Consider the following 25,329-nt stretch of genomic DNA (forward strand, 5'->3'; position numbering starts at 1 on the left):
ATGTACACCATCCTAAATCAATGACTTTTCATGGCATCAAATATTCTTCCACAGCAACAATTTTAAAAGACTGCAAGGTATTCCATCTCATAATTTAGTTAACTAGCTCTTGTTGTAGCTTTATCTTTCACCCTCCTCCCCTACAACACTGCAGAGATGAATCCACTCACATTTAACATTTTTGTGCCCATTTCTAATTCTTCCTCAGAATAAAATTCCTAGAAGCAGAATTGCTGGATCAAGAGACATGTGTATTTTTTACTTTTTAAATTTTAGGATAGTTTTAGATTTATAGAAAAATTGCAAAGATACTGCACAGTTCTCTTTACTATTAACATCTTACATTAGTATATTACACTTGTCACAATTAACCAACCAATATTGATATGTAATTATTAACTGAAGTCCATTCTTTACACATATTTCCTTAGTTTTTACCCAATATTCTTTTTCTGTTCCAGGATCCCATTCAAGAAGCCACATTTATCTGTCATGTCTCCTTAGACTCCTCTGGGCGGTGCCATTCTCATCACATCGTATCAAGGCTGTATACTATCAACATGACTTATCACTGTTGATGTTGACCTTGATCACCTGGTTGAGGTTGTGTTTGCGACTTTACTGTAAAATTACGTTTTTTGGCCTCTTTTCATACTGTCACAGTGCACAGCCCAACTTAAGGAGCTGGGAGTTACGTTAATTATCGGTATAAATTATTTATAATGCTGCACAGGAAATGTGTCTCTTCTCCCCCATATATTTATCCAATCAATCATTTTTTTATATCACTATGGACTAACGGTTATTTCTACTCTATTTTTGCTCTTCAAGGCATGTGTAACTTTAATGCAAAGGTATCCCTGCCATAGGTTGTACCAACTCTCACGGTTAAGAATGAGAAGATCCATTTCCCCCAACTTTACACAGCCTTTATAAAAATAGACCAGCAAGCAAGGGCGAGGCCGATGCTCCTCCCTAACACCCAATTTCCTGACGCCTCCAAGAAAGACGCGACTAGCTCGCTGAAGTCTTTCCTCGGAGTAACACCTTAACCCAGGAGAAGCACCTCGCACTGCTCTCCCCTATCGCCGCGCATCCAAGCCCCGTCGCGTAGCTCCCGGATTTCCTACGGCTCCGCCCCTAGAGGGGCGGAAGTGGGCGTGGCCGCAGGGCGGAAGCGCTGCCCCGGGGGCGGTTCTTCTCGTGCACCTCAACGCCTCCCACTGGGATACCGCTCCACCCCTCCGGCCCACACCGGAAATGAGATCAGAGAGGGAAACCCCGGCGGGCAGACTGGGCGCAAAAAGCGGCGGCCTGAAGAGGCGGTTGCGGCAGCCGGTGAGGGGGAGGAGTGGGATGAGCGGGTCGGGATTCAGAGGACTGGTACCAGCGGGGATCAGGCCTCCGGGCCGCCGGGGCGGCTAGGGGCTGAGCGGCTAGGGGCGCCAGGGGACAGCGACGGCCGGCGGGAGGGGCGGTGGTGGCGGGGCCTTGCATTGCAGGGCCCATTGCCCCCATCCCGGAATGATAGGGCCGTCTCTGGGGTGACAGTCCCCTCTTCTCTCTGTATTCTACCTCTTTCGGGCCGGCGACAGCGTGAGGGCTTGGTGTCCCGAGCCGTGGTCGCCCTGTCCCACGAGGACGGGTCAGGGCGTGGGTGAGAGCCCCCCAAACACGGTTTTCCTCACATATGTGGCCATGTTGCCATCCCCGAACAGGGAGGCAGTTCAGCCCCCAGAACTTGCCTGTTGGCGGTTTCTGACCTAGAAGGGCTGACCTCTGCCCCTGGTGATTGAGCCCAGATGAGAAGTTGCTGCCTGCTTCCCCACCTCCCCTTCACCCTGCGTCTGCCTCTCTTGTCACTTGGTGTCCACCAGCTTCCTCTTCCTTCCTGCGCGTGACTCAGACAGGCTTACCTCTCCCCCCGGGGGCTGCCCGGACCCGGGAGGTCCGCTCGGAGTCTGCACCGAGACTGGAAGCGTGGGAGCCTCAGGCTTCTCCTCGGTCATCGGCTGTTTGCATTGCAGCTTTTGAGTCAGGAGAGGATTCTGAACAGGCATTCAATTAGAAGTTGTTCGGATAACTTTGGTCCACGTTAAAGTTTGTACGGTTCTGCCCGAGTTTTTAAGGTAGTAGTTCTTTATTGGGGAAGTAGATTTAGATTTGTTTAGCTCATTTGGGTTTTAAGGTCAGTTGTCTCTCAAATGCCAATCATGGCATTCTAAACCGCTTCCTATTACTTAAGGGGATGAAGTCTTTTAGTGTGTGTGACTTTTGATATTTTGAGAAGTTATGTTTCGGGTGGTTTTGGAACTCGATGTTCTCATTGCTTCCACAGATGTGGCAGATAAGCTAGCCTTTGAATTCGTTGGCAGAGGGACAGCATGAAAATAGGTCTTAGAAAGCCCTCTGCAAAATGTAAACTGTGTGAACGGAAATATGGTCTGAGAGTGGCGCCACACAAGGTTTTAAGCTCTAATTATGCTCCTGAAATGGTTTGGGCTTAAGGAGAGCTAGGGAAAAAACGATAATTTAATATGTATTATAATTAGATGTTGGACAAATTATGTTAGACATTTCCCATTAAAAGGGAATTTTGAAAATTGCTCATGCTACTCTCATCCTTTGAAGGTTTGAATCTGAAGTGACCCCTGAAGCATGATGGTTTGATGAGAATGAGTAGGAAATCTTAGAGGCTCCACCCTATCCCTGTCGTTCTATCCTCGGTAATTTCCCATGTTGCCGTAGTTGTGTGGCACTAAAGCATTTAATTGGGATGGTTATTTAATTTATTTTTTGAAAGATGGGAAGAGGAGCTTAAAAGTTGTTAATTATGACAAAATACATGACATATTCTATAAGGTACTATACCTGGTAGCTAGCTGCCAGGTGGTAGCCTGGACAACAAAATTCATGACATAGTCTATAAGTTGCTATACCTGGTAGCTAGCTGCCAGGTGATAGTCCAGACTAAATGGATGTAAACTTAGTCTCTTTTTTCCATTCTGAGTACAAAGTCTTGGATCACTGCAAAGTCACGACAGTCTTGGATCACTAAAACTGCAAGCAGTCTTCCTTAGAGTATGTCACTAAATTGTCTTTCTGTTCCTCACCACCTAGATTCTCACCAGTGACCCCAGACCACAGAACAATCAGTTCTCCAGCCATTCTCACTGTCATGTTGAGACTGGGCCTACCCTGTGGTACCTGACCCCTACCCTGGTTTTGAAGTTGTGTGTTTTTGTACTCCTCTGATGAGTTAGTCTCGGATCTTTTTTAATCTCATTATCATGTAATTCAGATGAAAGTTTTATTGGAGAAAAAGGGAAAGACCTATTCCCCTGAGTTTGCTTGTTTTTGCTAATATTCTGGTTGTCACCTGGTGGGTGTTTGCATTTTTGTGGTTGAGAACATGTTGACTTCAGGCATTTCACAAGGGTCAGACGCCTATTTTTAGTGGCTTAGGGGAGCATGGGTGGCAGGAACAGAGTGTAAGTGTGGCTGGATGAAAGGCAACTTTATTTTCTATAGACCGGGTGGACTCTGCAGTGTTATAACCTGTTTTATAAAATTATTCTAAACCATCAGATCCTATTCAGGCTTTTCTTTTTTTTGAATTTCCTTTTGGCAGATGTGGCCTCATGGATGAGCTGGTACATGACTTGGCCTCAGCCTTGGAGCAGACATCTGAGCAGAATAAGCTTGGTGAGCTGTGGGAGGAGATGGCTCTGAGCCCTCGGCAGCAGAGGCGGCAGCTTCGGAAACGGAGAGGCCGGAAGCGCCGTTCAGACTTCACTCACCAGGCTGAGCACACCTGCTGCTACAGTGAAGCCTCGGAGTCAAGTCTGGATGAGGCCATTAAGGACTGTCGAGAAATGGCTCCAGTCACCAATTTTAGTGACTCTGATGACACCATGGTAGCCAAACGGCACCCCGCTCTCAATACCATTGTTAAGAGTAAGCAACATTCCTGGCATGAATCTGACTCCTTTACAGAAAACGCACCTTGTCGACCACTCAGGCGTCGGCGGAAGGTGAAGCGAGTGACGTCCGAGGTGGCTGCCAGCCTTCAGCAGAAGCTCAAGGTGTCAGATTGGAGCTATGAGAGGGGCTGCAGGTTCAAGTCTGCTAAGAAGCAGCGTCTGTCTCGCTGGAAGGAGAATACTCCCTGGACCTCATCAGGCCATGGGTTATGTGAATCAGCAGAAAACAGGACTTTCCTAAGCAAAACAGGAAGGAAAGAAAGGATGGAGTGTGAAGCGGATGAACAAAAACAGGGCTCTGATGAGAACATGTCAGAATGGTGAGATCTCCCTTACTAAGTCAAAGATTTTCCCAGTTAAATTTACCTAAAGACTAACCCGCAGTCTTGATGAGCCCAACTTCCTTTCAGAGCCACCACCATAATACTGCCTTTGTAGTCCTCCTTTCAGTAATCAGCTTGTTTATCTCTCGTTTTTAAAGTGCTACCAGTGGGTTTCTTCCCCTGTGTCAAGAAGGCTATATGTAATAGAAACATGTTTGTTTCTAGAAATAGCTTAAAATGTGTACCTCAAATGCATAACCAGGAATTTTATTTTAAAAATAACTTTCTGCTATTTATACCATGCAGTCCATGCATAAATATTGTTCTTTAAAACCAGGGTGTCAGCAGAAGCTGGTGTGTATGTATGTGTGTGAGAGAGAAGATGCTGGTGCTAGGCATACGGAGTTTGTAAAAACTCCCGCTAAGCTGCCTTTCCCCATGAAGGATACTTAGATACTTTTGTGCTGTAATTCTGTTTTCTGCTACATATAATTTGACTGTATTGAGTTTCTATCTTATGGCTGACAGTCAAGTTGTCAGAGCCCATGGTGGGCTTCGAAAAGAACAGTGCCGAGTCCCATTAGTGTTATACCAGAGTGATTGAGCCTGAAAAACTGTCTAATGGGTGCATGTTTAAAATGTCAGTGTAAGCAGTACTAGGAACATTGGTACTCTCAGTTGAGACTTCCATATTATTGTTAGTATGAACCTATGATATGTTTCTCACTGAGGGTGCTATTGGTGTTTTGGGTGAGGTAGTTCTTTGTGCTGAGGGGTTCTCCCACGCATTGCGTCTCTACACTGCCCCCCCGCCCTTGTATCAATCCAGACACCCTCATGACTGCTCCCTAGATAAGTTGAGTTCTCCTAGTTGAGAACCATTGTATTCTGTTATCGTTAATACGGTGAAAGCTGTGAGAGCCAGAACTCAGCAGGACTGCCTTGTTTTTCCGGGCCTCACAAGTTTTCCACCTTTAACAGGGTGCAGGCTTACTGCTTTTTGATCACTGTCTGTTAGTGGAAAATATTTTGATTTTTTCTTCTCTGACAAGTTTCGCCTTATACAAGTTACGGCTTTCATAGGTTTTACTGTACAGCTAGTCCCTGAGCTAGAACCAAGTTCCATTCCGATGACTCTGTCGTAAATTGGTTCTGATGTAAGTCTAATACCTCATTTTTTTTTTAAGTTTTCATTATTATTGCCTTTTATTATCAGTATCTTTATAAATCATAACATGGAACATCTGCGAGTGAACTTCTGCGAACCTCTGAGAGTGATACCTTCAGCAAACTGCACTGCGACGTTGTATGTAGCACATACTAAGGCTGAGATGTTTAAAAACAAAATAAAACACACGGTGGTAAATGCGGTTCGTAGTAACTCAAATACGTCCTAAGTCAGGGACTACCTGTATCACCAAAACCAAAACCACTTGACATCCAGTCGATTCCGACTCATAGCGGCCTTATAGGACAGAGTAGAACTGTCCCATAGGGTTTCCAAGTGGAGTCGAACTGCTGACCTTTTGGTTAGCAGCCTCTCTCTTAACCACTGTGCCACCAGGCTCTTTACCTGTATTAGTTAATATTTATTATCACTGTGTATTGCGCACTGTACTAACTGCTTAATATACATTCTTATTTTATGTTCATGACTCCACTATTTGTATTTTATAGAAGAGGAAACTGAGGGCGAGTGTTTAGATAAACTGCCCAAGGTCACCCAGTGGCGAAACTGGGACTCATATCTGGTTCCAAAGCTCATACTTAACACCATGCTTTGCCCTTCAATTTTGCCTTTTAAATTCACCTTTTTTTTTTTGCCTTTTCCATAACCCTTTTTCTGTCTCAACTTTTACAACTGCAGAACGTATGACCTCTCTTAGAACTTTGGTTCTACTGAAGTTTGTCTTAAAAACAAAGACATAAATCTTAGGCACTCTGAGTTGAGGTTGTGTCAATAACAGGAAAAGCTGTTTAGGTCTGTATGCTTGTCCCTGTCATGGGCGGTTTTCAACCCAGCGTTTTTATTTTTCTTGCTAAACTATATAGCCCAGTCTGCAAAAATATAGGTAAGCTCATATTTGGTTTTCCTAATTTTCCACTTAATATATATTCTAGTGCCTATTGAGTTAATTTTTACATACAGTAAAACCTGTGAAAGCTGGAACCTGTGTAAAGTGGAAACCTGTCAGAGAAGGAAAACTCAAATAGTTTCCACTAAAACGGGTGATAGATAAGTGGTAAGACTGTACCCTATCAAAGGTGGAAGACTTGTGAGACCTGAAAAAACAAGGCAGTCCTGTTGAGTTCTGGCTCTCACAGGTTTCATGGTATAATCTGGGATTCCAAATGTATTTTTTCTTCATCATGCTATTTTTAGTGAAACAAAACATGCTTACTCAACTTTTTGTAGCTTTTCACAATATTGAAACCCTCTCTTGAGGCACTCGAGTTTGTTTTTATATCCAGCATACGTATATCCAGAAATACTAATCTTCTTACTATGGAGAATGGCATATTTAAAAATAGCTTTTTGGCACGATAGCTTGTATGTGTTTCTTGCCCAGTATTTCTTGTTAAACTGTGGCATAATCGTGTGTGAGAGAGAGACTCTTTACCTACTCCAAGACAACAGCCCAAGTATGACTCCAAATGCAATCCTGTGTTCTAGGAGGGAGGCACTTTTTCCTGAATGCGTCTATTGTACATTAGTCAGGATGTGATAATATAAACTCTAGGTACCCAGGACCTGGATAAATCGAAGTAGGCGGGAATGCTGATGATATTCTTACTCTTTTCAAATTGAGGAGACCTTCTGCAGTTTGGGCTGTCTCGGTCCTGTTTCATAACTTCAGAGTTCTTTTGGGAATGTGAATTCCAGAGTCCTTGCAGTTATGAGGGAATAATGGGTGGAGAAGTATCAGATGTAGACTGAGAAAATTCTTCGTTAGAATCCATCTGATTATTTAGGAGTCCTTAATTCACCTTGATTTATGTAGATTCACAAAAAAAATTTTTCCCCCCTCTAAATCCACCCTATGGGGAAAGGGGAGGTCATTCTTATTCTTTGACTGCATGTTATATTCAGCTTCTCCTCAACAATAAAGTAGAAAGAAAATCTTTTAATTTTCAAGCTACTATCTTAAGCTCTCCTTATAAATGAGGCTAGCATTAAATTAGATAATAGTTATTGATTCTGTCAAAATTTTCTGATTTTTTTCCCTACCTTTTTTTCTGCATTAAAAGAAATATTTTCAAGAATTCTCTTGTTATTCTTTCTTAAATCTACTTGGATGTGCCACAGAATAGACCTTTTTTATCAGCAATAGTAAAAGTTGTCAGAGTATATGATCCAGCTTGTGAAAATATTAAGATGTAGTCGATTGTTAAGCTTAGCTAAGTCTAGTCAAGGAATAGAGTTCTTTTTAAAAGCATGTATTAGATGTTTCAGGTTAGAATATGTATATCTCAATTTGGAAACCCTGGTGGCGTAGTGGTTAAGTGCCACGGCTGCCAACCAAAGGGTCAGCAGTTCGAATCTGCCAGGTGCTCCTCGGAAACTCTATGGGGCAGTTCTACTCTGTCCTATAGGGTCGCCATGAGTCGGAATCGACTCGACAGCAGTGGGTTTGTGTTTTTGGTTTATATCTCAGTCAGAGCTTTATTTCCAGTTTCCTCAAATTTATTTTGTTAATTAAACATGTAGTTTTAAGCTTAAGCAATAATTCTTTTTGTTTTTCTATTTCTGTTCTTCCTTCAATTCTTCATCAACCAGTCCCTCAAGAGTCCTGGGGAACTGAAGGCGATTGTGATGTAAATAGTTTTTTTTTCTTATGCCTGCATAAAGAGCAAACTATAGTTTTAATATTTTTCTGTGATACGTGTTTGAATATTCTAAAATGAAACAACTCTTTTGTAAAATTATTTTCTACTTATTTTTATTCAGATTGTCTGTATAAAAAAAAATAGCAGCTATTAATTCAGCGATTCATAGGCTAATTTTGCTCTGTTCTGCACTAATACATCATTCGTTTCTTCCCCTTGAATATAGTTTAGCTTCTTTTTCTGTCGTAAGTGAATTGGTTTGGTGATGGCCTGAAGTCGCAACCAGAGGCCTCCCTCAAGTGATGTATTAGAGGCCAATCTCACAGGAAAGAAAATATTCCCTTCTCCTGGAAGGCAAGTGACAGAGATAGAGTGCTAAGCCTCCCCCCTCCTTCTCCAGCCCAAGCTGACCTTCTGCAGCCCCTTGGTGCCTCTTGTTTTCTTATTTTTATAGAAAATCAATATCTCTTCTGACACAAACAATAGCTCAGAAGCAAGAATAAATGGGAGAAAGCTGGGATCTCTGTCCATCACCTCTCACTTTAACTCCCCCAAACTCTTTAATTATGAGTGTGCTTTGCTCCAGGTATTTGCGACAGTGAAATTGCTAAATGAGGACCATTTTAACCAAAGATTGGGTGATCAATAACACTCTATAGCAGTAGCTTGTTGGATCAATAGCATTCATTATTTCATGGTTAAGGTAAGTAGCCTCCTTTGCAAGTGGAGGTCATTAATCAGGGTTTACTGGAGCTGTGGAAAAGAATATATGTGGTAGGTTTGGGATGTCCTGTTTTCTATTCTGTGAAGGGGGATGCTGACCAAGAGTGTATTTACAGTTGTTGCAAATGGTCGTGTTGCATCTGAGAGTACTCAGTAGCTAGCACAGTGTGCTTATATAGATTTATGTAAAGTTCTGCTAGTATATCTTTAGGATTGACTGAAAAAGACAACTTGGGAGGTGGATTTGATACTATTGTATTTGAAGGTCTGGCTCTTGAAAAAGGTCCCAGGGTGGTGCAAAAGGTTTGTGCTTGACTACTAACCAAAACATTGGGGGTTCAATTGCACCGGAAAAAAGGCCCGGTGATCTGCTTCCATAAAGATTACAGCCAAGAAGACCCTGTGGAACTCAGTTCTACTCTGTCACACATGGGGTCTCTATGAGTTGGAATCCACTTGAAGGCAGTGGGTTTGGTTTTGGTTTGGCCTCTCGAAAGATTCTGTCTCTTGAAAGAAATGTTAGAATTATCCTGTGTGGCTCGAGAGAAGGGATCTAGGACTCATGAATAGAAATTACAGAACATTAAATGTTGAAACAATATTCTAAAAGTTAGAACTTTATAAGAATTGAGTGAATTGTTTCACCAAGTACTAAGTTCAAGATCACTGGAGGCATTCAAGCATGGGTTTGGTGACCACTTACTGGGTTATTGTAGACTTGAGAAGATTGAATTGAGTGACTGCTAAGGTGCCTTGCAACAAACACTGAGATTCTGCGATTCCTTTCCTGTCACAACCCACCTCCCTTCATTGTAGCTTCTTATTTAAAAAGGCATCTACTAAATAGCCTTGACTGCCTGTGAAAGTATTTACAAAGACATAAAATAATGCAGACTCACATCATCAGAAACTAGCCAAGGTTTCCTCAAACTACAAGGCTGGTAGAACTGGACCAGAGAATGCAATGGAGGTCCACGCATCTGTGCTGTGCCTGCCCTAAGGTAGATAGCGAGACCCTTCATCACTTTTCTAGTCTTCCCTTGGTTCAGAAATGCAATATCTGTTTGAATCAGAAAATTAAGGCAGTTTGAGATGGTGGAGTTCCATCCTTCATTTCCCAATCAGTATCTTTCAGTTTCTATTTCTAATTTCTATTAGAAAACACTTGGATGGGGGAGCCTTAGGGTTTTCTGTGTGTTTTTGTGTTTGGAGGCAGAAAGCAGTCACAGTATTGAGTTCTGGGAAGTATAGTTTCCAAGTATAAAGTACTTCTGGCATGGGCGGAGAAGGAAAAAGTTCTCTTAATAGTGCATCCTGGAGATCTCAGGATTTTATAAGTCATCATTTACTGCAAACTCCTGGAATGGTGTCAGAATCAGGCAGTGAAGGTAAGGGGAAGATCTTGTCTCAGTCGAGCGTAGGTGTCCTAGATAAAAGCCTACCAGTGACACTGGGGATTAGGCTAGCGACTGTGCATATGCTTCTGGCCAGTTGTAGAAATGAGAAGGGTATGCTACCATAACCAGGGGGCTAGAGAATGGGACCAAGGGTAATGTGTACACTCTGTCTGATGCGAACATTCTAAACTACTTTGGAGTAAACCAGTTCTCAACAAGAGGACTTGGAACAAGTTTTGCGGAATAAGAGAAAGGGAACATCATTCTGAAAGTTCAGAGGAAGAACAAATCTTTGAAAATGATTGCCACTAGGAACCAGAGAACATTTTAGAAAATCTTCATCAGGATCTAAGAAGACATAATCACTTTGAAACAAGAGCAAGAAGTCATAAGGAGAGAAAGACGGCTATTTGAAAAAAAAAAAAAAAATAGTATGGGAGGAAGAATTGTAGGGAAATGAGAAATGTAATCACAATATTGACATGAAGGACAGTTTATAGTGCAGAAAACTGAGTTGATAATGCAGAAGGCTTTGGAAGCCTTCCCAAAATGCAGAGGGAGGAGCCAAAAATGAGAGATGATTGATTTGGAGGGCAGAGAACAGGCCTAGTCTATAAGCATGTAAAGGAATACTCCTGAGGAAGAAACCAAAGCAGTTGGAACAGAAGAATAATTAAAAAAAAAAAAAAAAAACTGAAGAGAAAAAGTGTTCCCAAGTTGAAAAAATTGAGTGCAACGATTAAGGGGAATACTGATGGAAAGAGACCTCCATGTAGACAGATTCTGGTAATATTTTTGCATTCCATATTGTGGGTGGGGGTAGAGCAGGTATAACTGATTAATGGTTAGCAGCCAAACACTTAACCGTTGCACCACCAGGGCTCCTTGTTTAAATGGATAGGTGGTATCGATAGTGTTTTATTAGGCATGATGCCCGATGATAATCTACGTCTCTGAAAGTGGATGCCGTACCAAATCAGCTGGTCTACTGTGAGTGCCTCTTTGCAAAAGAGCTGTGGCAGAAGGGTTAAATGGATCGATAAGTGATCAAGCGAATAAAGTAAAATGTTAATTTCAGATTCCAGGTGATGGAGTTCCTGGTGTTAACTAACTTTTTAACTTTTGTGAATGTTTGAAAAACTTCATGATAAATCGTTGGGTGTGGTGGAAGAATCTAGACTGCTGGTTAGGCTAACTTTTTTTACACTTCTGTGATCTCAGTTGGATGTGGTTCAGTTGCTTTTCTAACAGTATTATAATAATTAGGTAGGACAGTTGGGGGTCCAGAATCCAGGCTTTAATTTTGTTTGTATTGTATGGTGGTAATGGCTGCTGAATAAAGTACAGGAACAATTTTGAGTGGAAGGCATGGTAGAGAAGTATGATGTATGACTATCATTTCAACTTTAATTTGACTTTTTTTTTTAAAAGACATTTTCTGGCTTCTAAAATGGATGATTTCCTCAGTTTTTTATAATACGGGTTAAATTCTAGTTGTCTTAGTTATCTAATGCTGCTGTAACAGAAATACCACAAATGGGTGGCTCTAACAAACAGATATTTATTGCTCACAGTTTAGGAGGCTAGAAGTCCAAATTCAGGGTACTGGCAGGAGGAGAAGGCTCACTCCGTGTGGTCTTGGGGGGAAGATCCCTCTTATTTTCTGTAGACCCAGCATTCCTTGATTCTTTGGCAGTCTCCACGTGGCATGTATCTTCCTCTCCATTTATATTTGCCTCTCTGTGCCTAATCTGCTCATTTTATATCTCAGAAGTGAGTAGGTTTAAGACACACCCTATATTGATATGGCCTCTTAACAGAGAAAACCTTATTCCCAAATAGGATTACATCCACAGGTATAGCAGTTAGATTCCAGCACATATTTTTGGGGGGACACAATTCAATCCATAACGCTGGGCTTGCTCAAACCTTTATTAATTGCAATATATTCTTCCTTGGAAAATATTCTCTTTATCTCTTCATACCCTTCTCCTCCCACAGTCCAGACTAGTAATTATTTATAAAATGAATGTACATATTTATTTTTTAAATCTTTCTCTGTTTTTTTATTTGGTGAAAATATACACAACAAAACTTACACCACTTCAGCAGTTTTACATACGCAATTCAGTGACATTGGTCACATTCTTCGACTTGTGCCGCCTTTCTCAACGACATTTTGCAGATGATTTCACCGTCATTCACACAAACTCACTGCCCCCTAAGCTGCTCATCTATCCTTTCAAGTTGCTTTGTCAATTTGACCACGTACATTATTTAAAAGAGTAAAATGCTTAATGCAGACTTTTTTTTTCTTATTAGGCTAAATTATTATTTGGTTCAAAGATGACTTTAGGGATTGTGTCAGTTCAAGGTATTTTTTAATAATTTTGGGAAGGTCATCTAGCCTCAATGGCTCCAGAAGGTCTGGATTCTATGAAAAAAAATTCTATGAGAACTTGAAATTTTGTTCTACATTTTCTCCCTTTGAGTCATGATCCTTCTATAGAATCTTTGGTCAAAATGTTCAGTAATGGTAGCTGGGCAGCATCCAGTTCCTCTGGTCTCATGGCAAAGGAGGTTTTTCATGAAGGCTATTGGACACATATCAAATGAATGCATTTAAATTGACATGTTTCTTTGTTAGTTTTAGTGTTGGTTATAGCAGTGTCTGGTATATGGTAAGTGCATAACAAATGCTTGCCAATGAATTAATGAGTGAAGGTTTGGGGGAAATTCTCTCCTCCTTTTCCTGTTAAAAAAAATAGAGATGCTTTATTCCCCCAACTTGAGATTGAAATTTTTGAGTGATGACTATTACTTGTAAGGTTAATATAGCTCCTCTCCGAACTATTTTAGAAATATTCTAGAAAGAATTTTATGTGTAAACTTTTTATAGGTTATACTATAGGAGAAGAGGGGGTGCAGAACAGCTCCCAAGGCAGAACAAGGGGCATCGATGCCTCGAGAAATTGCTGCCATTTTAGGGAAAGACAAGCCTTTATTGCCCTTCTTTGTGGGCTTTGTCTTATTACTTTTATCTAAAGATTAGTAAAGACTGGGTTTCTGTCTCCTGACTAAGCTTCAGAGGACTACGAGTGGAGTGGACACTAGAGATGGGATCACATTTTTTTCTTATAAAAATAATTTTTATCCTTGACTAGTGAAAAAGCTCATAGCAGAAAAGTTATGAACATATTTGAAGGTCTTTGTCATAGGAAAAATGTAGGAGCCTGGCATCTTTTAACTTAGCAAAGGTGCTAAAAGCAAATTGTCTTTATTGAAAGTTAGCAACTTTTTTTTTAGCAGAATATTAAAGTGCATTAGTTAAATTAACATTTTATTAAAATAATAAAATCTTTGTTAAAATCCTGCTGATCTGATTTTTTTTTTTTTTTTTTTTAACAGTCTCTGAGCAGTGAGTGAGTGCTGAGAATGTTGGCTTGAAACTTGGAAGGGGAAATATGTGCATCTACCTGATAGCTGTGACTACGTTTCTGCGTGCTGTATCGTAGTGTTTGTGTGCAATAATGCCATGAAACTACATCAGCAGCTTTTTTCCTCTTCAGCAAATCGCTAACAATTTCTTACATATGATTAGATTTCTAATGCAAGTCATTCTGCGGGAATGAATAGAAATAGCAAAGCCGTTAGATGAAATATCATTTCCAGACACTGGTAGAATGATAGCACTTCATTTTTTTTTTTTTTAACGAGGAAAATACATGTCTCCCTTGACCATAGTCTTAAAATCCGAATGCTATTTCTATGGCATTTTTGCCATTACTACAATTAACTGTATATAGGAAAGTCTTAGAAAAGTTGTATCTGAGCTCTGTCAGGAATAGTGATTCTCCTGAAATGCTGTAGACAGAAAATATATAGCAACAAGAGGTTTAGAGGTTACCAGCATCTTTATTGATCCAGCAGACATTCTTTGAGTTTACCCCTTTTACGTAGAATATGAGAAGAGAATTGAATCCATGCAAAACCGGATCAAGCAAGCACTGTATCTTGTAGTGCTTATTGGTGGCTGGAAATGAGTGGAGAAAGGATAGGCTTTGTGATAAAGCAACAATTCAATTTTTTAAATTGGAAAATATTCAAACAGGAGAGACCATAGACATTGCAGAGGGGAGCTTGTAACTCATGTAGAGCAGAGGTTGGCACGATTTTTCTATAAAGGATTAGATAGTAAATATTTTAGGCTTTGTGGGCCATATACTTTGTTCCAGCTACTCAACCCTGTATTTGTAGTGTGAAAGGAGCCATAAACAATATGTAAATGACTGAGTATGGCTGTGTTCCAATAGAACTTTATTTATAGACACTGAAATTTGCATTTTATATCATTTCCATGTGTCACAAAATACTCTTTTTCTCTTAGTTTTTTTTCAGCAATTTCAAAATGTACAGACCATTCTTAGCTTGTGGGCCCTTCAAAAACAGGTGATAGGCTGAGGTTTGCTGAACCCTAAATCTCACTGTGATTCTGCTAACCAACAGAATATGTAACATGATTGTTGTTGTTAGGTGCCGTCTATTCAATTCATGTGATCCCAACATGACGGAGTTAACTGCCCCATAGGGTTTTCTAGGCTTTAATTTTTACAGGAGCAGATTGCCAAGTCTTTCTCCCATGGAGCCACTGGGTGGGTTCGAACTGCTGACCTTTGGATTAGCAGCAGGGTGCTTAACTGTCGCATCACCAGGACTCCTTTGTAACATGATGGTGGAGTGGAATATCTGCCCCGTGACGTAGTACGCTTTTTAACTCTCCTTAATATCAAAAAAAAAAAATTTTTTTTTTTTTTTAATATCAAGAGAAGTTTTAAAAATATAAAATCTGCTTTGTCTTTGAGGAGAGATGAGGAGAACATAATGAAGTCATAAGAGACTGTGTAGTTAAGACTTGAGTTAGACCATTCATGTTCTTTCGAATTCACTAAAAATACAAAAATGACACCATTAAGCTCAGTAGGCAGAGTTCTTGGACTCAGAAGTAGGAAGAATGCAGTACTTGGTGAGAAGATCTCCTGGATTTCACTGCATAGCTAGTTGAAAATTCTAGATTCATCTGAACCCAGCAGGGTGGCTTCGTGAGAAATTTCTTACAGTGATCCCTGAGAAGGTTCCCATTTATAAGTACAGAAGAAAATACAATGAAAGAACCTATAAAGAAATAGGGTAGATTTGATTGGCTCTGGGGCAAACAAATCTCTTGAGTCTGTTACTCAGAGGCAAGCTTAAATGAAGAAAGCATTGCTGCTTAATTTAACCAGCATTTTTAAGATTTAGCGTTGGCAAGATTTTTTGAAATGTTGCAAAATACAAAATATTTTCAAGTTTTTGATCCAGGAATGTAGACCGGGATTTTTGCCAAGCCTGTTCTTTCTGCAGTCTGGCGAAAATGCTTCTTCTTTGCTTTGACTTTCTCCATCTTCTAGAGGAGGTTAAAAAAAAAAAAAAAGACTAGCTCGGAAGGGCATACCTCCAATCAAGGAAATAGCTCATATTGTAAAGGACAGAGGAAATTTTTTGAACTAGAAGCATCAAATTCAATGAAGATGGAAGAAAAACAGCGTCAGAAGAGGCAGAATCATCTGTGAGCAAGAGCGCAGAAAATGAAGCTGATTAGACCGAATTCAGTGGGGCACAAGTTTTATTTCAAAGAGTTCAAATAAAGTTTGTTTTCATATATTTGTTTTTAACCTTAGTGTCTCCTTTTGAAAATGAGTTATGTTGCTTGATATCAAGGAAGGGATTAAATTTAGAAGATGTAAGTTTTGTCACGGATTTTTTTTTCTGTTCTTGGATTTTATTTGCTGTTTATTAAATAGGGGAAAAGAAAGAGAGATGCTAGATGTCTTAAAATTTGATAGCTTTATTTGAAACGGATAGTTGGCAATATATAAGAATAAAGTTCGTTGGTAAATTTGTGGTGGTATTTAATGTACCAAACCAGATTCAGATTACTTTTATGAGCTACAATAAATAGCCTTCTATTCCTAAACTAACAAAATGACTTTAAATATTTTAAAAGTACCTTGAAATATATTTAACAGTTTTAGAATTCTCCTCTTACATTTTTGTTTTGGGGAAAAAATAAACTCCTTCCAGTGGCTTTACATGGAAATTTATATATCTGATTGGCTGATAGGCCAGTGGGCAATTAAGGGAAGCTTGGGGGGACCTTTTGATTGAAAAACCACAAGAAGAGCATATAGTGCTTTGTTTTCACGGGAGCTGATGTGTTCTTTCGTGTTTTACTCTTTTTCAGTGAAACTAGCAGTGTGTGTAGCAGCAGTGACACCGGACTCTTCACCAACGATGAAGGCCGTCAAGGTAATCTTGATCTCAGTCTGAGGACACTGGCTCGGTGTTCATGGGAAGATTCTAGTGATCGTAGGATTGACTCACTGAGAAGATGATAGTTGTGTGTGACAGAGGTTCTTAAACTTCAGGGCACGTAGGAGCCCTGGTGGCGCAGTGGTTAAAAAAGGTTGGCAGTTCAAATCTACCAGTTGCTCCTTGGAAGCCTATAGGGCAGTTCTACTCTGTTCTGTAGGGTCGCTATGAGTTGGAACTGACTCTACGGAACCTGACAACAACAACAAGAGCCCCCTGGGGAACTGTTACAACTACAGATTCCTGAGCTCCTAGACATCAAATAGGTCTTGAGTTGGCCCCTGGAATCTGCATTTGTCATAAGTACCTTAGATGATCCTTATTCAGGTCATTCATACTTTGAGACTGGTCCAGGGAGTTACCATGTCAGGGATGGGACTTTGGGACTTCTGGGAAGTTGATTTTTATTAGAACCATCAAAAATCCTCGTGTGCGCCTCTCTGTTTTGGGATGCTGATAAGACATTCTTATTTTCACATAGGGAGAAGGTAGTTATTTCTATAACTTTATGAAATAATTATAACATTCTGGGTGAATATACAAAAAATGTTCTTGCTGATGTTAAAACTACTAAAGTTTAGCATGGACTGTGAATAAGGATGATATATGTTGAAGTGCTCAGCTACTAACCAAAAGGTTGGTGGTTTGAACCCACCAGCTGCTCCATGGGAGAAAGATGTGGCAGTCTGCTTCTGTAAAGATTTTCAGCTTTGGAAACTCTGTGGGGTAGTTCTGTTCTGTCCTGTAGGGTCACCGTGTGTAGGAATCGACATAATGGCAGTGGGTTTAGTTTATTTGTTTTTGATGTTAATAACTAGTACTTTATTTTTACTACCTAAACAGTAATTTTGAAACTTTACCTTGGTGAAAGGGCATTCTACAAAACTCTTGTCCTCGACTTGCTTCCAAATCCATTACTGTCAAGTTGATCCCGACTCATAGTGACCCTGCAGGACAGAGTAGAACTGACGCATAGGGTTTCCGAGGCTGTAAATCTTATGGCAACAGACTCCCAAATCTTTCTCCCACGGAGCGGCTGGTGGGTTTGAACCACTGACCTTTTGGTTGGCAGCTGAGTGCTTTAACCATTGCACCACCAGAGTTCCTATAGAACTTGCTTAGGGCCACATTAATTATGCGCCAGTAAAAATTTCATATGGCCTTTTTGAGTGTAGTTTTCTTGTCTTCTCAATGAGGGATTTGTAGGAGATCTCCAGAATGCCTTCTAACTCTGAAATCCAGTGATCTTCTCTGAGAGTTAAGTGATTGAAGGATAGAGGCACAGTGGCTCATATCTAGATTGATCCAGGCAGGCTTTCAAATAACTGAGGGGATACTGAGACTGTGAAACTCAGGATCCAAGCCTGATTTGGAGAGGGACTGTGGGGAGCGTATCTCATCCATGCCTAGGAGTTCTAAGTCTGGAGAAAGTTTCGATCCCATGAAGTTGTTGAGCTTCCTACTCTAATGAAGGGTTGTGAATACATTTGTACCTCTTTCTGTTTCTGAGGGAGTGAGGTGTCATTAGAGGCTGCGTGTGTATGGCCAGGTAGGCGCTAGCTAGGGTCTTGATTTTGTTATCTTATATCTGGAAAATCTGACTGTCCTTCCATGAATGAGCTGGTATATACCATTCAGAGTGACAGATATTTGCTTTTTCTTTGCTTTTATCACAGTGCTTTGAAGTTATCATAATACATCTCTTAAAGTTTATGATACAGAATTATACAGAGGGGGAAGGAAGTATGGACCTATTACAGCAGATTGATTTTGGGCCTCTGAAAAGTCTTTACTAATAAGAATACCTTGGCTTATCAAGAAAGATTGCAGAGTATTTTTCTCTAGCTTTAGCTCTCCTCCCTTTCACTGTTTCAGCTTCACATATTCTGGTGATAATGAAATGCTTGGAGTTGTCAGCACAAAACTATGCTCTTTCCTGCTTCTGTGCCTTCGTTTCTGCTGATCTCCCTGCCTCAGATCTCATCCTCACCTTTCCTAGAGTGACTGGTCATCCACCAAGGCGCAGTTCTCCTTTTGCCCCTCTAGATCTGCTTTTCTCTCTTCTCTGTGCCTTGGGTAGCTGATTAATTTTGTAGACTGCATCAGGAGGCTTTCTTGCTCTTGACTTCTTTTTGGGTGTGGCTCATAGGAGGCATCAGCAGAGGATTGGAGGGAGGGAAGTGAGTGAGACTGGGTGTATTAGTCAAGTTTTTATTGTGATAGTGCTGGTTCACAGCCCTAAAATTTCAGTGGCTAACCACAACCACCATTCATCTCTTACTATAGGGCTTCAGGTTGGCTGTGGTTTAGCCAGTCTTACCTGGGCATCAGGTTAGGTTTATATCTACTCAGTGTATCCTATTATGGGACCTAGACTAAAGGAGCAATGGCAATATGAGGGAGGCACGGGCCTCTCGTGGTGGAGGCCATAAACGCCAAGAGACCAAACCAGGCCATGCGTGCTTAAAGCCTTTGCTTGAATTGCGTCTCGATATGTTCTGCTATCTAAAGCAAGTCATATGACTGAGCCAGTGTCAATAGGGGGCAAGGGGAGGGCACACAGAACACCACAGCAAAGGACAAAGGGTGTGGATATATCATTCTATTATAGGGAGGGAGTGAAGAACTGGAAACAATAATGCAGTCTGCCACATTGGATTATATCTTTTCCTGGCCCCCTTTCTCTTGGATTGCTGGTTGTGATCCTCTGCTCCTGTTTGGTAGCTTTCTCCTACAACCACAGTTCTCTCTCTGGCCTCTGATAACCACTTTCCCCTTGCCTCTTCAGGTCTAGGAATGGTAAACACTTCTCGCAGTTGCTAGCTTCAGGGTGCCTTATCACCCTTTATTGTTTCTCTTAATGCTGTCTATCCCCTTGTAAATAATCACTTCATTAAAGTGTCCCCAATTGCCCCCATTTAAATGTGCCATCTGTTTCCTGAAGGGATTCTAGCTGATAGACTCAGTTTAGGCATCATCTCCTAGAAGCCTTATTCTCTTTCTTTGTGCTCTCGTGGCTCCCTGGACTTACTATTTTCTTATCACTTACCATGTTATATTCTTATTGTTTGTGGGTGTGTGTCTTTTCGAGGGAGGAATTACCTTATTATTGGCAGCCACAGTATTTAATGCATTGCCTGGCATATAGTAAGCTCTTAAAAAATAGTTGCTGAGAAACCAAGATGAGAGGAAACCTCTCCCCACCACCCCCAACTAAACATAATTTTACATAGACTATTTAATTATAAAACAATGAAACCTATTTTGGTTAAAGCAAGATTCTAGAGGGGCTGGAGGTCAGGAGCCAGATCCACTCAGCCTCTTCCTTACTCCCTGGCAGCACTCTTTTGAGGAACTCCTGCATCAGGCATCCTAGTGAACCCAGGTTGAAGACTCCTGGTCTGGATGATCTCACAAGGTTCCTTCCAGTCCAGTGAGTCCCTTTTTGTATTATTAAAAGTCTTGAGTAAGTGCTTGAGAACCAAAAAAATTCCACTGTAGTCTATGTTAGTGCTCGTTAAAAGCATTTGTAAACATGATCTAGCTAAATATGCTGTTTAATAAATGGCCTAAGAATGCTTATGGCTGAGAAGATCTTCATATAGGGTAGTACATAGAAACTAATCATTGTTAATTCTAATGCCTGTCTTTAGTTCATCTACATACCTGGTTTGGTGAGGTGCTTTGAGAGTAGTGGTTCTCAAAATGTGGTCCCTGGAGCAGTTTGGCATCATCACTAGGGAACTTGTTGGAAATGCAGATTCTTGATCCTGCCCCAGACCTATTGAACTGAAAATTTTAGGGATGGGGCCGAGGCAGTCTGTGTTTTAACAAGCCCTTTAAGGAGCACCCCGGAGCCCTGGTGGCATAGTGGTTAAGAGCTCAGCTGCTAACCAAAAGGTCGGTTGTTCGACTCCACCAGCCGCTTCTTGAAAACCCTATGGGGCAGTTCTACTCTGTCCTGTAGGGTTGCTATGAGTCGGAATGGACTTCATGGCAACAGGTTTGGTTTTGGTTTTTCTAAGGAGCCCTGGTAGTGCAATGGTTGAGCCCTCAGCTGCTAACTAGAAAGGTCAGGGTTTGAACCCACCAGCCACTCCATGGGAGAAAAGACCTGAAAATCTGTTCCTATAATGATTTCAACCTAGGAAATCCTATGGGACACTTCTCCTCTGACCTGTAGGGTCACTATGAGTCGAAATTGACTCAGTGGCACACAACAACAACTGGTGCTTCTGACGCAGGCTAAAGTTTGAGAAACATAGTTTTAGAGAGACAGCTATTTGTGGTGTGTTTTTATAAGGGAACACTCTGAGTAATTTCTTTAGTGGTAATGCTGCTGTTCTCCAGTACACAGCTTTCATTGCTTCTGTTGGCGATCTCTACAATGATTTAAGAGTAAGCATGATCCTGGGTGTCAGCAGCCCATGAATCTGATACTTGAAGTGATTGGCGTATTGCAAGCAGCTCCCCTGGGATCCAGTACACTTTAGAGAATGAATGTGTTATAGATTCTTAAGGTGTTCTTGTAATAATTTTCTTAATCCTTGCTATTTTGAAAGATGGACAAGATGGCAGACATGAAGTTATCTGTCTTATTCTGTGTGGCAGGAATAAAACTATAGTGGAAGCTGAGATGGCTGTCATTATAAAAGTTTGAATCAAGAATCTGGATGTGTGGGTCTAGTCTTGACTTTGTCATTAATGAGCAGTATGGCCTTAGGTAAATGGTTTAACTTCTTGACAAGCCTTGGGGAATTATATTGTTTGTCTCTGTTTAGTTTTTTCCTAATAGCTTGAATTGCTAGTGTCCTGGTGCTTTTCTGTTCCATTAATGAGATACCAAGGAAAAAAAGAGCTATGGGCATGCATTTTTTATGAAAAATGTGAAAAAGCAAGAAATCCCCCAGGAGCAGCTAGTTTTGGATTGAGAAACATTTATGGACTTTGAATCCCCAAGATCATTTGTGCTACTGAGGGTGGTAGATGGGAGGCAGTTTAGATTGTGATAACGACCTCAGACGTTGGAGTTTGTTAGGCTTTGGGTTCAAATCCTAACTTCATTGTTTGCTCATTTTACCTTGACGCCTCTGGGCTTTAGTTGCCTCATTTGTAATTCGGAGTTAGTGTAAGGTTTGGAAAAGGTGATAGATATGTTTATAGATTTTTAATTCGGGTCCTGGTATGTTCTAAGGGCTTAGTAAATGGTAGCTTTATTAGGATTTACTGTTAAAAGCAGTCCAGTCTGACACACTATGGCATTTATCTGAAACTAGTTTGATGTCCCAGTTTTCGTTATAATATGATCAAGAAGAAGGACCAAAAACAGTCTTTTTGTTCTTTGGTTTTATTTTAAAAGAATAACCAAAACTATAGTGCTACAAAATCATCCTCCCCATCAGTGTTTTCACAGAGCATGTTAAAAGTTCAGCTCATCGAACCACAGCCTTATCTACCCTGAGTCCAGAAGAACTAGATGGTGCCCGGCTACTACTGCCGAACGTTCTACTCAGGGCCACAGCAGATGGACCCTGATAGAAAGGGAGAAAAATGTGGAACAGAACCTCAAATTCCTTTAAAAAAAAACTAGAAAAACTAGACCTACTGGATTGGTTGTAATTGGAGGACTCCACGAGACTGTTGCCCTGAGATATTCTTCAAACCTTGAACCTAAACTAACCCCTGAGGTCATTTTGTAGGTAAATAACAAATTGACTAAAAAATTGCATATCACCTGTAAGTACTGTGCACCTTTAAAAAAGTCACCTATCTGAGACCAAACAGACAGCAATTACTTTGAAACAAATATGAGAATGTAAGGGGGCCGGGAAACTAGAGTAATGAAAATAAAAAAAAATAGAACAACCAAAATTCAAATAATGACAGTGTTCATCTATTGTGAAAAATATAACCAATGTCACTGAACAGCTTGTGCAGAAATTGTTGAATGAGAACCGAAACTGCTGCGTAAACCTTCACTGAAAACACAATAAAATATTATGGGAAAAAAAAATTCAGGTCGTGATGTGATCTCTTTATTTTAGGGGACGATGAACAGAGCGATTGGTTCTATGAAGGCGAATGTGTCCCAGGATTCACTGTGCCTAATCTTCTGCCCAAATGGACACCTGATCGTTGCTCTGAAGTTGAAAGAATGGACTCTGGGCTAGATAAGCTTTCAGATTCCACATTCCTTTTACCTTCTCGACCAGCTCAAAGAGGTGAGTTCTGCAGGGGCCAAAATATACTTTATACTTTTTTATTTCTCTTTGAGGGGAAGAATTATCCCATGGCCAACACAGTCATACCTGGAAGGACACAATAACTCTCTGAAGTTTGGGCTAGGCAAGGGATTCTTCTGGAAGATTTAAGGGTGAGCCTCAAAGCTTGAGGTTCGCTCCATTCCCACCTAAACCCATCCATGGAGACTCTTGGGATATATATTAGCAGGACAGTTCTTCAGCTTGCCAGTGCCATTTGTGCCGGATTGTAGGAAGCCTAGCAGCATATCACTGCTGCTTATCCTGGTGTGAAACTGATGGGTTATTAGTACCCAGTGGAAGTTCCGAAGGATTAGACCTTGAAAGAGAACGAATTTCAGTAAGGACATTCACATACAAAGTATAATGACATTTTTTAATGGGTGATTTAAAAAAATTTCTTCATCTCTAAGGGAGCAGGAGAACAGTGGGATGCAGACCTCCTCGTAAAAAGACCAGACTTAATGGTCTGACTGAGACTAGAAGGACCCCGGAGGTCATGGTCCCCGGACCCTCTGTTAGCCCAAGACTGGATCCATTCCCGAAGCCAACTCTTCAAACAGGGATTGGACTGGACTATAAGACAGAAAATCATACTGGTGTGGAGTGAGCTTCTTGGCTCAAATAGACACATGAGACTGTGCGGGCAGCTCCTGTCTGGAGGAGAGATGAGAAGGCACACGGGGACAGGAACTGGCTGAATATATATTATATGGAGAGGAGGAGTGTGCTGTCTCGTGAGGGGGAGAGCAATTAGGAGCACATAGCAAGGCGTGTATAAGTTTTTGTATGAGAGATTGACTTGATTTGTAAACTTTCACTTAAAGCACAATTAATAATAAAAATATTTCTTTAAATAATTTTATTTTAATAACCCTATTGTTCAATGCTTTAACATAAACACATGTTCCTTTTGTTTTTCCTCCAATTATGATGCAGCAAGAGGGGTAGAAAGAGCCTAGGACCAGGGAGAAGGAAATGTAATATTCCTCCTGGTACTGTCTAGCCAACTCTTATGACTGTGACAAAGTCACTTCATTTCTTTGGGATGTCAGGGTCATCATTTACGATATGTGAGTTGAACAAAACTGTTTCAGAGGTTTATTTATTTACAGGTCTATTTATTCATGATTCTGAGATTCCCAGTACTCAATAATTAACCAGTTACTCATCAAGTATTTGTTAAGTGCCTGTTGGTGATCAGAATTTCACTAAGAGCAATAAACTCTTACTATATAGGATTTTGTTATGATGAATTTAGCTGTTTGAAAGAGGTGCTTTTGCCTTCTCAAAGCAGCTGATTCTTGGTGAAGACTGTTTCCTGGCTTGAGGCATGTGGGTTGCTAACTTAATAGCTTTCATTGGACATTTCTGAAAGTTCTCTATGGGCCACTTAAAAGACATATAAATATGCAAGAACAGCAAGAAGAAACTTCAAATGGCCGATATCTGATACCCAGAGACAATGCCACTGATAACATTTTGGTGTGGATTCTTCCAGCTATTTTTCCTATGTTCAGGACACATATAATCCAAAGAAAAACCTGTTGCTGTCTAGGAAATTCTGGCTTATAGGGACCCTGTGGGACACAGTAGAACTTCCCCCTAGAGTTTCCAAGGCTGTAATCTTTATGGGAGCAGACTGCCACATCTTTCTCCCACAGAGCAGCTGGCGGTGTTCAAGCCACGGTTTAGCAGCCAAGTGCTTAATCACTGCACCACCAGGGCTCCTTAGGACACATACAGTAGTTACAAAAATGAGATTATATTATACATACTGGTTTTACCATTTTATGAATTAGAATGGTTTTGGGGTGGTAACGAACATACAATTTTAAAACTGTTAATAATGCCTTATATTTGTAGAGTGCTTTCAGTTGAAAAAGTACCTTTATTGTGCTGTTTCACTGGGTCTTTAAAACATGCCCTGCGACATAAGACTGAACAAGTAATTATCTCTGTTTTATAGATGAGGATGCCTGGGTCAAAAGTCAATCACCTAAGGTCATACCGCTAGTGACAAAGGCACGGGAATAATAAATCCTTGGCAGATAGCCTTCTGATGCTAGTTTAAGGGTTACTCGAGTACAGTCCTGTGGTAAGGCCTTCCCTGTGCTAGAAGCAGATGTTTGCTTGTGAATTTTCTGCATCCAGTAACCGGAGCTTTTCTTCTTTACTTTCAGGGTACCATGCACGCTTGAATCGTCTGCCTGGAGCTGCAGCCCGATGTCTCAGAAAGGGGCGAAGAAGGCTTGGTGGGAAGGTGATAGCCCTTACTGTTTACTGGACTCAGTGGGAAGATAATATCCCCTGTGGGATTTGTGTACCTTATGGCTAAACAAAGGGGCTGCAGAACACCCTGGAGCTAGTTAAGCAAACTGGAACATTTGCAACTTCACGAGGGTGA

General features: G+C 40.9%; 1 protein-coding gene across 8 annotated transcripts in view; it reads left to right on the forward strand.

Moving 5' to 3' along the window:
* The first annotated feature begins 1,238 nt into the window (after nt 1-1,238).
* Nucleotides 1,239-25,329, forward strand: part of GPATCH2L (G-patch domain containing 2 like) — a 74,083-nt gene continuing 49,992 nt past the window's right edge. For 7 of the 8 annotated variants that reach the window (XR_002785338.2, XM_023546396.2, XM_023546395.2 and 4 more), the window contains exons 1-5: nt 1,239-1,338; nt 3,632-4,303; nt 16,535-16,599; nt 22,707-22,883; nt 25,106-25,185. Coding sequence is in view for 7 of the 8 variants with exons in the window: in XM_023546396.2 (XP_023402164.1) it covers nt 3,642-4,303; nt 16,535-16,599; nt 22,707-22,883; nt 25,106-25,185 (984 nt within the window). In the remaining variant the exon portion in view is untranslated. Of the gene's footprint in view, nt 1,339-1,445; nt 2,130-3,631; nt 4,304-16,534; nt 16,600-22,706; nt 22,884-25,105; nt 25,186-25,329 lie in introns of those variants that run through there. The other variant, XM_023546394.2, reaches the window with a different exon arrangement.

The sequence above is a fragment of the Loxodonta africana genome, chromosome 10, assembly GCF_030014295.1.
Source record: "Loxodonta africana isolate mLoxAfr1 chromosome 10, mLoxAfr1.hap2, whole genome shotgun sequence".
In the NCBI taxonomy this organism is placed as follows: domain Eukaryota; kingdom Metazoa; phylum Chordata; class Mammalia; order Proboscidea; family Elephantidae; genus Loxodonta; species Loxodonta africana.